The sequence below is a fragment of the Giraffa tippelskirchi genome, chromosome X (assembly GCF_054371585.1).
Source record: "Giraffa tippelskirchi isolate mGirTip1 chromosome X, T2T-mGirTip1v1.2.pri, whole genome shotgun sequence".
NCBI classification, from domain to species: Eukaryota; Metazoa; Chordata; class Mammalia; order Artiodactyla; family Giraffidae; genus Giraffa; species Giraffa tippelskirchi.
Window position 1 is genome coordinate 45,907,566 of NC_137289.1, and position 14,931 is coordinate 45,922,496.

The window sequence follows — 14,931 nt, forward strand, 5'->3', positions numbered from 1 at the left end:
GAGATTATTTAGGGTTTGGGAAGTCAGGGAGAACCTCTATTCCTCGGCAGGCATTTGGGCAGCAGGTGAGGAAGTGAGACAGCTATACAGTTCAAGTGTGGACATGCCTGTGCATGCCCATACACACACACACACACACACTCTCACTTACTCACGCACAGCTGACTTGGCATCTGTGAGGATGGAGGTGGGGGGATGCTGTGCCCGCTAAGCTACTTCAAGTGCCTGCATGTCTGAGGCTGACTTTGAAGCCTCCAGCGTATTTGGAGTTAATTCCCATTAGGTTAGACTCCGCCTCTCTCTCCCAAAGGTAAAGCAAGTTTTTTTCAGGCATCACTGCAAAGAGCAGCTGGAATTTCCATCCCCTCAGACAAGCTGTGAGAAGTTGTTTCTCAGATGTGAGTCCGAAGAGAGGGAACAAGTCAATCAGCCTTCGTGGTCAGAAGGTAAATTTGCAACTTGGGCCAAATACAATTGAAACAGCTGGATAAGAAACTGTTTGCTCTCCCCTTGCTCAGCCCCCCTTCTCCCCTTCCTTTCTCAGGCTTCCTGCCCTTTCATCTGACAGCTCAGAGAAGCTGTTTTCTTCCCAAAGGCAAACTGGTTCATTTTTACTTCCTCAAGTCTGTTGTTTGCACAGAGGCTAAGAGGAATCGGGGCTGGATTCCTGTTTCATGTTGACACGGTGTGAAGACCTAAGAGTTAAATGCTGGTTGGTTTCCCCAGGAGAGTTGGTAACTTGAGGAGAGGAAGTCCGTGTCTCTGGGAGTGGAGGGAAGGATTTTGTTCTGACCTGTCTATAAAAATAAAAGTGGATCGGGTTTGCTGATGTGCTGGGTTGACTTCTTAGACTTGCCAAAACTGGGGTTACAGTACTGAATTGGGGTGCTGGGGTTAAACTGAAATGCAGATGTTGAAGTGAGTTGGACTGGAAGTAAAAGATTGCATTTGCTCAGTAAATATTTGAGTTCCTACTGTGTGCCAAAGCATGATAATTTCCAGAAAAACCTGAAATAGTTTAGCTATAAATCCATTCTTGAAAGGAACACTGAGCCAAATGATTCTGCTTCATGGTGGGAAACAAAGCAGAAATAAGTCTCATGGTGAGGAGAAATCACTGAGAGACTGGTTAGGGAAGAAAGGGAAGAGGAATAATGTTCTCCTTCTTGAGTGACACTGAGTCTTCTCTATTACTTAATGGGACAATATTGTCTTCTCTAGTAGGTAGGAGAATTACCTATCCTGGTGTTAGGATAACAGCACAGATGATACTTCACTTGAACTCTGTGTTCCATCATCTTCATTTTATAGAGGAAACTCAAACTTAGAGGTTTTAAGTGAGCCTTTCAAGTTCACTTAACTTGTAAGGGGCAGACCTCAGGACCCTATCCCAGATCTGGATTCCAAAATCTGAACTCTTGTCCATGAAGATGCTATTTCTCAATCATAGTTTCCATCAGAATCAACTGAGGATTTTTGAAAAATGCAAATTCCATAGATTCTAATTCAGTGAATCCTAAAAGGAGGTCGTAATCTACATTTTGGACAAGTACTGATGGTGATTCTGATGCAGAGGTGTTAGGGGACCCCATTTGCAAAACACTCTTCACATGCCAGGCAGCCTCTCATGTCTGCTGAATAGGAGAAGCATTCAGTGCACCTTCTTCCTACACTGGCTAGATTCATTGAATGGAGGTCATGGGTAGAGGGAGTACTGGGCAATAATAGCAGGGATGGGACTATTAACTTAAGGTTGTAGGGAAATGCTTTACTGGTTAATCCATTGTTGATAGAACTTAACCATGTCTTGCCAGAGCAGGCTGGTTGGAGTAGTTCCTAACTGGTGGAGGGTGTGAAATAGGTCTCCTAGCCACCAATTGAACACTAAAGGTGGTGGCACTTGTCCAGGCAGAATAAGACCTGGGGTGAAGATCTCTGATTGATACCCCACTTTCTAAAGCAAAAGACAGACAGGGAAGTCAATGAGCAGTATTTTATTTTATTTTTACAAAGAAGGGAGAAGCTCATATAAAATTTAGGGAAATCATTCCAATTTCCACCTTTCTAATCTCAGACTCAGGAGAAAGGGAATAGCCCAGGACGTAACATGGAGGTTCTTTTTATGGGCTTTCCCTGTCTCTCCATAGCCAACTTGATTATTTAGAATTGACCTTCTAGGTTATTGATGACTCAGTTGGTCCTCTCTCTGCACTAACTCCCTGGCTTCCTGCCTCCCAGTATCTTACCTCCTGGTGAACATCTTCACCTCAGGATGGAGAAATGCAAATAAATGAACAAACAAACCCAACACAGCTACTTTTGCTAGTCTTTCTACCCCAGATTAAAAGAGGATGGGAGGAGGCAGAAGGCTTAGAAAGACAATCTGCAAGCAAGAAAGCTGAGGATTTGAAAGACAAGATTTAGACCTAAAGTGAGGTCTTTAGAAGCATAGAGTAGAGTGGTGGTTGCCAGGGGCTGGAGGAAGGGGGAATGTGGAGCTGTTTCTCAGTAGGCATAAAGTTCTAGTTACACTAGATGAATAACTTCTAGAGATATTCTGTACAGCTTTGTGACTGTGGTTAACAAGATGGTGTTGTGCACTTCAAAAATACATTGCAAGGATAAACCCTATGTTAAGTTTTCTTAACACACACAAACCCACAAAACAGTACAAGGAACTTGTTTTTTCAATTTGTTTATTTATTTTTAATTGGAGGATAATTGCTTTACAATGTTGTGTTGATTTCTGCTGTACAACAACATGAATCAGCTATAAGTATACAAGTCTCCTCCCTCTCCAAACTCCCTCCTACCCCCACCCCATACCATCCCTTTAGGTTGTCACAGAGCACTGGGTTGAGCTCCCTGTGTTATACAGCAACTTCCCATTAGCTATCTGTTTTACACATGGTAGTTTATATGTTTCAGTGCTACTCTCTCAATTTGTTCCGCCCTGTCCTTACCATCTATGTCCACAAGTCCATTCTCTAGATCTGCATCTCTATTCCTGCCCTTCAAATAGGTTCATCAGTACAGTTTTTCTATATTTCATATATATGGGTTAATACATGATATTTTTCTCTTTCTGACTTACTTCACCCTGTATAACAGGCTCTAGGTTCATCCACCTCACTAGAACTGACTCAAATTCATTACAAGGAAGTTTTTGAAGATTATGAATATATCCAGTGCCTTGGCTGTGGTGATGGTGTTACAGATGTAGGCATGTGTCCAAACTCATCGATATATATACATTGAATATGTGCAGATTTTCGTATATCAAGTGTACCTCAATAAACCTTACAAAAAGTGAGGTCTTCTTCAAGTCACCACGATATGAATGGGAAACAAACACAATTCTGGGAGTAGATAAGTCATGAGATTATTTCGGGCATAGGAGAATCTGGAGAGATGCCCATTGTGGAGATGTATAGAGGAGAAAATTCTGGGGGAATGCAGGTGGCAGAAAATAAGGCAAGAAATACTTGGAAAGTGGTTATAGATTCTTTTTGAGGCTGTGTCTGAAGCAGGTGGCACTTGTGGTTAAGAATCCACCTGCAGTGCAGGAGAACAATGTTCCATCCCCGGGTTGGAAAGATCCCCTGGAAAAGGAAATGGCTACCCACTCCAGTATTCTAGCTTGGAGAATCCCATGGACAGAGGAGCCTGGCGGGCTACAGTCCATAGGATCGCACAGAGTTGGACACGACTGAAGTGATTTAGCACATACTGAAGCAGAAAGATTTAGAATGGTCAGGTTGCTTATATACCCAATTCGATACATGGGCAAGAAATTTTTCTGGAGTAGGACTCTATTTACCCACTGAAACCATATGCTTATGCTAATTAATTATTTCCTAAAGTCTCAACACTGAGTATGATGAATAGGGTTGGCCAAAAAGTTCTTTCAGCTTTTTCTGTAAGCTGTTATGGAAAAAGCTGAACAAACTTTTTGGCCAACCCACTGTTTGTTAAAGGGTTGGCTAGTAGGCTATGCACACTGTCTGGGGGTGTGAGGAGAAAGACCCATTCATATTCCCTTGCCAATAACAGTGCCAACGAAGCTGCTTCTCACAAACCAGTCCAAAACCAGTAGTATTTTGAATCTTTTTTCATGGAGACTAGGGAGGAGATAAGGTGTTGGAAGAATTTGCTTTGTTTTTCTCCACCAAGAAAAATATAAGAGCATTGTTTCCAGTTTCATTGATACTAAGTAAGTGCTCACATATAAGTAGGGATACACAGGAGTGAAAAGGTAAGAACAAATGATTACAGGCTTGGAAGGAGACACCACAGGGAGAGGTAGAGTGCTAATTTGGGGAGGAAAAGTCCAAAGGTTAGGTACCAGCAGGGCTTCCCTCGTGGCTCAGATGGTAAAGAATCCTCCTGCCAATGAAGGAAATGCAAGAGACACAGGTTCAACCCCTGGGTTGGGAAGATTCCCCAGAGGAGGGCATGGCAACCCACTCCGGTATTCTTGCCTGGAGAATCCCATGCACAGCAAAGCCTGGTGGGCTATGGTCCATGGGGTCGCAAGAGTTTGACACAACTGAGCAACTGAGTACAAGATACTAGCAATCTGGGTTACTCTGTGTTGATGAAGTGCTCTTGTCTAGATGACAGTGGCCAGTCTGTTCTCCATTTCCTCCGGACCTGACCAAAGAAACTGGCCTTAAGTTGGGAGTTGGTGATGGACAGGGAGGCCTAGTGTGCTGCAGTTCATGGGGTTGCAAAGAGTCAGACACACTGGACGGAACTGAATTGTATCAGAAAAAGGTTTAAAATGAGACATAAATGATTTATTGACAGTGAGAGTCATCAAGCTACTGAGAAAAACTGTTGAGTCCTCTTTTCTCTAGACACATGTACCACAATGTTCATCGCAGCACTGTTTACAATAGCCAGGACATGGAAGCAACCTAGATGTCCACCAGCAGACGAATGGATAAGGAAGCTGTGGTACATATACACAATGGAATATTACTCAGCCATTAAAAAAAATACATTTGAATCGGTTCTACTGAGATGGATGAAACTGGAGCCCATTATACAGAGTGAAGTAAGCCAGAAAGAAAAACAACAATACAGTATACTAATGCATATATATGGAATTTGAAAGATGGTAACGATAACCCTATATGCGAGACAGAATAAGAGACACAGATGCATAGAACAATTTTATGGACTCTGAGGGAGAAGGTGAGGGTGGGACGTTCTGGGAGAATAGCATTGAAACATGTATATTATCATATGTGAAACAGAACACCATTCCATGTTCGATGCATGAGACAAGGGCTCAGGGCCGGGGCAATGGGATGACCCAGAGGGATGGGATGGGGAGGGAGGTGGGTGGGGGGTCCAGGAAGGGGAACACATGTAAACCCATGGCTGATTCATGTCAATGTATGGCAAAAACTATTACAATATTGTAAAGTAATTAGCCCCCAACTAAAATAAATAAATTTATTAAAAAAATAAATAAATAAATAAAATAAAATTACAAAAAAAAAATAAAAGCAGTATAGATAATCATTTGATAATTATGGCTTAGGAGGGTTTCCTGCATCTTATAGGTTGAAATGACCTCTATCCATGACTCTATGTTTAGAATGACCACTGTATCCTTACTACTAGTCTCTAGTAAGGACAATAAATTTAGAACAGACTTCATGCTTCCACCCTGGTCATTATAACTTTATAGCCACACTCACTGCATCTCATACAGCCACTCTCAGAAACAGGCATGTGATCCATTGAGGAGATACAGCAACCAGGGGGGAGAGACCATGTGATAAACAAAGAGAGAGGGACGGTAGCCAACCTAGCAATACCTGGTTACTGGACCATTTAGCAGGAGCACCAGGATGAGTTCTTGGTTTCTGAAATCCAGTGTGACTATTTGGTGAGGCCTTCCAGGACAGGGAAACAAAGTGGTTGCTACATGAAATATACAAGAGAAGTAAAGTGAAGTATAGCATTGTGTATGACTTTTATTTATGTGAATGTAAAAGAGACTTGGCTAGCTCCTGGGAATGAAATTGATTGCTTTGGAGGGCTGTCATGAAGGGAGGTTACTCCATGACAGGTGGTGCAGTAACTCAAAGCATTTGGCTGAATGCATTTCTCTGTGTGAACGTATAACAGTGTACATGCAGACCCCACATGGCCTATTGCCATAGGAGAAGCTGGGCTGGGGCTTATTTTGTGCTCAGAAAATATTGAACAATGGGATCTCTGACCTCCCTTTCTTGACTGCATGAGGTCAAGCCTATGATTCAGAAGGATTTTGCCTTCAGGATATAAAGATTTCATCTCTCCATTATTTAATTCCATGGTCACTTTTCACTTTATATTGTTTGAGTCCTAGAGAGAGAGCAAGAGAAAATTATCTGTGGCAGTGATTCTCAACCTGCTGTCCATGGATTGTGCTGGCTCACCACACCTCTAGTCTTAGATAGAGTGACTAACTCATCCATTTTGGGAATTTGCTATTAATAGTTTCATCCCTGACAATCCCACATCCCTTAGTCCCAAGTTAACTAGCATAGTTGGACATCCTAGTTCTAAATGAGATAAGGAGAACGAGTTTTTCCTGCAGTTGAAAGTATTTAATTTAAATTCTGAAAGCCAGTGAGTTTTTTTAAAGCTAAACATATTTAATTTAAACTGAATTTTGTGATTCCACCTTCCTATCTCTTGACTTCAAAATGGCGTCTTTTAAAATGAAATGATGGTAACAGTGGTTGGTAGTCTTACAGTTTTTCAAACAGCCTAACTTGGCACAGATGGTGATCACCTTACATCAGAAGCCTTCCTCCTATTTTAGTACAGTCTAGGAACACCCTCTTCCAACAACACAAGAGAACACTCTGCACATGGACATCATCAGATGGTCAACACAGAAATCAGATGGATTATATTCTTTGCAGCCAAAGATGGAGAAGCTCTGTACAGTCAACAAAAACAAGACTGGGAGCAGACTGTGGCTCAGATCATGAACTCCTTATTGCCAAATTCAGACTTAAAGAAAGTAGGGAAAACCACTAGACCATTCAACTATGACCTAAATCAAATCTCTTATGATTATACAGTGGAAGTGAAAAATAGATTTAAGGGACTAGATCTGATAGACAGAGTGCCTGATGAACTATGGATGGAGGTTCATGACATTGTACAGGAGACAGGGATCAAGACCATCCCCAAGAAAAAGAAATGCAAAAAAGCAAAATGGCTGTCTGAGGAGGCCTTACAAATAGCTGTGAAAAGAAGAGAAGCAAAAAGCAAAGGAGAAAAGGGAAGATATTCCCATCTGAATGCAGAGTTCCAAAGAATAGCAAGGAGAGAGAAGAAAGCCTTCCTCAGCAATCAATGCAAAGAAATATAGGAAAACAACAGAATGGGAAAGACTAGAGATCTCTTCAAGAAAATTAGAGATACCAAGGGAACATTTCATGCAAAGATGGGCTCGATAAAGGACAGAAATGGTATGGACCTAACAGAAGCTCTTAAGAAGAGGTGGCAAGAATACACAGAAGAACTGTACAAAAAAGATCTTCATGACCCAGATAATCATGATGGTGTGATCACTTACTTAGAGCCAGATATCCTGGAATGTGAAGTCAAGTGGGGCTTAGAAAGCATCACTACGAACAAAGCTAGTGGAGGTGATGGAATTCCAGTTGAGCTATTTCAAATCCTAAAAGATGATGCTGTGAAAGTGCTGCACTCAATATGCCAGCAAATTTGGGAAACTCAGCAGTGGCCACAGGACTCGAAAAGGCCAGTTTTCATTCCAATCCCAAAGAAAGGCAATGCCAAAGAATGCTCGAACTACTGCACAATTGCACTCATCTCACACGCTAGCAAAGTAATGCTCAAAATTCTCCAAGCCAGGCTTCAGCAATACGTGAACCGGGAACTTCCATATGTTCAAGCTGGTTCTAGAAAAGGCAGAGGAACGAGAGATCAAATTGCTGACATCCGCTGGATCATCAAAAAAGCAAGAGATTTCCAGAAAAACATCTATTTCTGCTTTATTGACTATGCCAAAGCCTTTCACTGTGTGGATCACAATAAACTGTGGAAAATTCTGAAAGAGATGGGAATACCAGACCACCTGACCTGACTCTTGAGAAACCTGAATGCAGGTCAGGAAGCAACAGTTAGAACTGGACATGGAACAGCAGACTGGTTCCAAATTGGAAAAGGAGTACGTCAAGGCTGTATATTGTCACCCTGCTTATTTAACTTATATGCAGAGTACATCATGAGAAACACTGGGCTGGATGAAGCACAAGCTGGAATCAAGATTGCCGGGAGAAATATCAATAACCTCAGATATGCAGATGACACCACCCTTATGGCAGAAAGTGAGGAGGAACTGAAGAGCCTCTTGATGAAAGTGAAAGAGGAAAGTGAAAAGTTGGCTTAAAGCTCAACATTCAGAAAACTAAGATCATGGCATCTGGTCCCATCACTTCATGAGAAATAAATGGGGAAACAGTGCAAACAGTGTCAGACTTTATTTTTTTGAGCTCCAAAATCACTGCAGATGGTGATTGCAGCCATGAAATTAAAAGATGCTTACTCCTTGGAAAGAAAATTATGACCAACCTAGACAGCATATCAAAAAGCAGAGACATTACTTTGCCAACAAAGGTCTGTGTAGTCAAGGCTATGATTTTTCCATTAGTCATGTATGGATGTGAGAGTTGGACTGTGAAGAAAGCTGAGCACTAAAGAATTGGTGCTTTTGAACTGTGGTGTTGGAGAAGACTCTTGAGAGTCCCTTAAACTGCAAGGAGATGCAACCAGTCCATCCTAAAGGAGATCAGTCCTGGGTGTTCATTGGAAGGACTGATGTTGAAGCTGAAACTCAATACTTTGGCCATCTCATGTGAAGAGTTGACTCATTGGAAAAGACCCTGATGCTGAGAAGGATTGGGGTCAGGAGGAGAAGGGGACAACAGAGGATGGCATCACCGACTCGGTGGACATGGGTTTGGGTAAACTCTGGGAGTTGGTAATGGACAGGGAGGCCTGGCGTGCTGCGATTCATGGGGTCTCAAAGAGTCAGACACGACTGAGCGACTGAACTGAACTGAGGTATCACTCACCGATTTAGTCCGTTTCTCTGCCTTATACTCTCGGCCCTTCTACTGGCTTTTGTACTGGGACTTGATCTCATAAACATTCATGGTGGACATATGGGGTTAGTTCTGACTACAAACTTGAAACAGCTAATGCCCTGGTGTTGGTGGTGACATGCTGGGTAGAGATAGTTGCCTTCCTCCTGCCTTGCCTGTCCTTCCCATCTGATTTTTTTCATCATCCTTAAACAGATTTGCCATTGGGGGTGGGAAACCATGGAGGCTTTTCATCGAAACACTTTTGGGGTTATGAGGAAGAATATGGGGGAAGGTGAAGTGAGAGGTGAGAAATGATGGTGCTGCCATTTGAGTCACTGTGTAATCTTGGGCAAGTTCCTTAGCTTTCTTTTTTAAATTTATTTTTAATTGGAGAAAAATTGCTTTACAATGTTGGTTTCTGCCATACAAAATGCAAATCAGCAGTAGTTATACATATATCCCCTCCCTCTGGAGCCTCCCTCCCCTCCCCACATCCCACCCTTCTGGGTCATCACAGAGGACCAGGCTGGGCTACAGTAGCTTCCCACTAGTTATCTACTTTACACATGATAGTGTATATATGTCAGTGCTACTTTCTCCATTCATCCCGCTCTCCTTCCCCCACTGTGTCCACAAGTCCACTCTCTACACCTGCATCTCCATTCCTTCCCTGAAAATAGGTTCATCAGTACCATTTTTCTAGATTCCATATTTGCTCATTTGTAAACCAAGGGTACTACCTTTCTTACCAACCTGAGTAGATTGTTTGGCAGAGCACATGAAATAATGGTCTTGGAAGGGAATATGATGGTGCACCCAGCAGCTGTTTTATCAGCTTGTTTCCTCTCATCCTCTGGCCTGGGCTTCTTCACCAGGAAGTGAGCTCATAAAAGAGAGCTGCTTGCATTTTCCATAATCTTACATGCTCTAATATAGCAAGCAGAGGCATTACCTCATTGCGGCCAAGCATACCTGCTTTCTAACAGCAATTACTCAAGACTAGTTTCACTTCTCCTGTTGGCTTTCAACCCTGCGTCACATCTTTCTTTCATTCCCCCCACTCTCAGGCACAAAGCTTCATTCCCTGGGGCCCAGCTCAGGGCACTTTCTTCCCAAGCCCTAAAATTCCAAAGTAAACACCTGTAATTTATAGTCTCTGCTCTCTTCCGGCACAAAACACACAGCACACAATATTTCTGTATTGGGAGGGGAATTGTGGTGGAGCAAGAAAAGAGCATTATACTAAGAATCGGATAACTGGACTCTGATCCAGCCAGGGTACTTCACTAGTTCTTTACCCTTGAGGAAATCATTTCCTCTCTGTATTCCCATCTGTAAAGTGATAGAGGAGGAAGGTGGTTTGCACTGTGGAGTACAAAAGTACTGGCCTAGGCATCTGTAGATTGGGTTTCTTATTCCAGTCTGGCTGCTTGCTAACTTCTCTGTGATTTGGGGGAAATCACTACCCACTTACAGGGCCACACCTCCCCATATGTTAAAAAAAGGTTGAATTAAGGTGATTCATCAAGATTTCAGCCAGCCTAGAAATTGGATGCTTCTCTAGAATGGGTTTCATTAAACATACATGGATGGCAGTGCCTGCTTCATGCCAGACATTGTTTGATGATAGTTATGACAGGGCTCATGGCTGGGCAAGGTCCTTGAGACCCTGAGTACAACAGCTACTTATTGCTGGCCATGTCTCAACTCATGGACAGTTCCTATAATTCCCCTGCCTTTGGTCCCCTACACCCTCTCCCCTTTCCCACCACCTGTAACTTTAAGTAGTAGTGATGAATCACGGAGAAGTTTCTGAAACAGATTCCACCATCTGTTTGCTGGAGATGTTCACAGTGCTGTCAGCAGGCTGCAGTGTGGTTTCTGGCTGCCTTCATTGAGAAACAGGCCAGAATGCAATGGCAGATTAATGGAGTTGGGAGGGAAGCAGTTGATGTTTGATAGCAGGGTCTGTGAAAGCCATTTTTGAGCTGAGCTGAGGAGATTAGATCTAAAAAGACACTCAGCATCTTGAATCTGAGATGACTTGTTCCAAAAGGCACCTTGAAAGGCCCTTACAGCTCGAGATCTATGTTCCTGCGGCCAGACAGGGGGCACCAGATCTGTTTCAGAGAGAGGAGAAGTTTTCATGATTATATTCAGCAAAGCACTGGACAGCTTTTCTTAGTAGACAGTTTAGTGTTAAACAACCCTCATTGTTTGGGAAGGTGCCTCCCATTTTGTTCTTGGGGATAAGTGACTGAACAGATCTTGCTCAGTGATGAACATAGAGAATGAGACTAGGTACCCCTTATTTTATTTACCCATTTAAACTTAACTGATGCAATACTGGGAAAGCCCATGTTAATGCTCTCTTGGATATCCTACTAAGGTCAAATGGGCACATCCTGTAACTCCATGGTAAGTGCTCCTTCCCTCTTCTCCCTTGGAGTATGGGCAGGCCCTGTGAGTGATCTTCCTTCTTTCTTCACTCTCTGAAAGCACCTTGGTTCCTGGCCCTCTTGAGATAGTACTTCCTTCCAGGCCTTCAGGTAAACAAGGTCATTCCATCGGAAACTGGGGGCTCTCTGGAGAGCCTAGGTTTGATTCAGGCCTCCCTCCTACCCCTTGTTCCATGCTAGATGTCAAGAACTAAAAGCTGTCTGTTCGGGTTGCATTGGGCTTCCCAGGTGGTGCTAGTGGTAAAGAACCTGTTTGCCAATGCAGAAGACGTAAGAGATGTGGGTTCAATCCCTGGATTGGGAAGATCCCCTGGAGGAGGGCATGGCAACCCACTCCAGTATTCTTGCCTGGAGAATCCCATGGACAGAGGAGCTTGGTGGGCTATAATCCATAGTGTCACAATGAGTTAGACACAACTGAAGTGACTTAGCATGCACACACTCAGGCAGGCTGCATTGGAGTAGACAGAACAGTCACTAATTCACTTCTGTGGTTCTTCCATTGCAGCCTAGAGACCATAGAAGTCTGAACCAGGTGGAAGGAAGGGAAGATGGGAAAAGTGCTGGAGAGCAGAATCCCATAGGGACCCAAATGGTCCTCGAGACAATAACCTTATCCAGAAGTAAGGGCCAAGAAGCACATGACTGAGCCCTGCGGCTGGCCAGGCAGATGAAAACTAGGCTAGTGGAGCCTACATGACAACTTTCTGCATTTGGTGCTGTGAACCGACTCATCTCCCCATCCCCGCTGAGAAACCTGGGACTATGAGGAGCAGCCTGACCCTGGTGGGGACCCTCTGGGCCTTCCTGTCCCTTGTTACTGCCGTGGCCAGTTCTACCAGTTACTTCCTGCCTTATTGGCTCTTTGGATCTCAACTGGGGAAGCCAGTGTCATTCAGCACATTCCGGAGGTGCAATTACCCTGTGAGGGGAGAGGGGCAGAGTCTGATCATGGTTGAAGAGTGTGGGCGCTATGCCAGCTTCAGTGCCATCCCCAGCCTGGCTTGGCAGATGTGCACGGTGGTGACAGGTGCTGGCTGTGCTCTTCTGCTCCTGGTGGCACTGGCTGCTGTCCTGGGCTGCTGCATGGAAGAACTCATCTCCAGAATGATGGGACGTTGCATGGGAGCTGCACAGTTCGTGGGAGGTAAGACTGTGTGGCTGAGATTGGGGAGGTTGGGGAGCTTTGCAGGGGTGGGCATAGTGGGCGTGTTGCCTTACAGGGAAATCCACTCTTACCTTTTCCTCTTAGTCCAACACTAAGGCTGTGAATGGACTAAGGCTGTGAATGGGCTTTCCTCGTGACCCAGGTGGTAAAGAATCTGCCTGCCAATGCAGGAGACACAGGTTGGATCCCTGAGTTGGGAAGACCCCCTGGGGAAGGAAATGGCAGCCCACTCCAGTATTCTTGCCTGGGGAATCCCATGGACAGAGGAGCCTGGGGGGCTACAGTCCGTGGGGTCACAAAGAATCAGGCATGACTTGGCAACTGGACAACAACAACAAGGCTCTGAATGGGGACTCCTTTGAAATACCTTGTCTGGGACTCCCCAAAGTGCAACCTACATCAGGGTTTTATTCACAGCAAGATTGGCTAGTAGGCAGAGTTGATATCTGGTTTTTTTGGCCCTGATTTTCATCACATTCTTTTGCCTGCAGAGTGCCTATTTAACAATATTATCCAGGTCTGCTTTGCAGAGGAAGCAAAGCCAGTATACTACTAGTATGGTATACAACTCTATACTCTAGTATTACAGTTCCCAAATAAACTTGACCTCTAAGATCCCTGATCGCTGGTAGTTATCTGAGGACCGTGATACACACAGATGCTAACTACTAAATGAGTTTAATATGCAGTCCTCACCAAAAGAATACATCTCTAATAGTGAAATGCTAGCTACCAGGCAGACTGCAGTTGACCGCTTATCTGGCAACATCTAAGGCTAGCCCTGACTGGTAGCCATCAACAGTCTATCCAGGTTTCCTATGGCCCCAACTCACTCTACTTATCTTTTCCCTCATTCAGTCTGCCTCTAAATTTAGTGCAGGAGACCTGGGATGCTGGCAGTGTGTGCATGGGCTAGCAAAGAGCAAAATGCAAAAATGGCAGACAGTAGGAAAGCAATGCGAGTGGTTTCATTTGAACTGAGAAGAAAAAGGCAAGTTTAGACACACAGGCAAATATGTGTGTGAATGTATGAGCTATTTTTTACACCTGGATGGGGAAATGGAAAAAAGTGCTGATAGAATCCATGGCTGAAGTTTGTTGTTGTTCCTGAAGTTTTAGAATCCCTATTCATTATCACTGCCATCTCCATTAGCAGCACAGTGTGGGTGACTGGAGCCAGGAAACTTCGATCCCACTTCTGGCTCTTTCACTAAGTTGCCTTGTGGCGGTAAGCAAATGACTGACCTCTCTCATGTTCACTTCCCTTCTTTCCTTGAATTGGTTCATTGGTGAGATAGCCCAGATCCTAATTTTATTCTTCTCTCCGATGACTGCATTCAAGTAGCCTTGGGGTGCAATGGTAGTGATGAGCTAAGACAGTGCATCTCATCAGGGGCTAATTGTTTACACCCCTCAACCCCCACCAGAGGACATTTGGTAACGTTTTTGAGACATTTTTGGTTATCACATATTGGGGAGGGTGCTACTGACAATCAGTGGATAAAGGTGAGGGATGCTGTTAAATATATCACAATGCATAAGAATAAAACAGTTGCCTACTCCCCAAAACAAAGAAATATCTGATCCCAAATGTCAATAGTGCCAATGTTGAGAAACCCTAAGCTAGGGTATTATGATTTCCTTGCCTTCTTACGAAAAGTACCAGATTCTCTTTTCGTGCCAGTTAAGGTGATGTTTTCTGTTTCCCTCTTTCCTTAGACTCATTGTAAAAATTTTAAATTTGAATTAACATTCTAATCTCCCTTACGTATGAACTTTCCCACTCTTTAGTTACTAACGATTTTCTGGCCACATTGGAAAGTCATTACATTAATTTCTCTCTTCCCCTTGAAAACCATGGTACAGAGCTAACAGGTTACTAAGGCTGTTCTAAACCAACGACTTTAGCCCCCTTTGTGGGCTCCACAGATATTACAAATGAACCTTAAATAGGCTCACCTTTCACCTGCTTTCTTGGGCTTACTATGGCTAGCTCGGTACTTCTATGGGCTTATTATTTCAGAAGTGATACTTAGCTGGCAGAGAAAGAGGTGCTTCTTACAACTCATATTTATAGCCCAGGGCCCAGCTCAGCACCTGGCATATAGCAGGTATTCAGTAATGGTAGAAAGAATGAACATATGGCTAAGGCAATGTCTGGTATATTTTGGGATAA

The 14,931-nt window shown here is 43.6% G+C and overlaps 1 protein-coding gene across 1 annotated transcript in view; it reads left to right on the forward strand.

Moving 5' to 3' along the window:
* The first annotated feature begins 332 nt into the window (after positions 1–332).
* LHFPL1 (LHFPL tetraspan subfamily member 1) overlaps positions 333–14,931 on the forward strand; it is a 67,450-nt gene continuing 52,851 nt past the window's right edge. The window contains exons 1-2 of the mRNA XM_081563884.1: positions 333–446; positions 12,096–12,734. Of these exons, the coding sequence (XP_081420010.1) occupies positions 12,284–12,734 (451 nt within the window). The 5' untranslated portion in view covers positions 333–446; positions 12,096–12,283. The remainder of the gene's footprint in view (positions 447–12,095; positions 12,735–14,931) is intronic.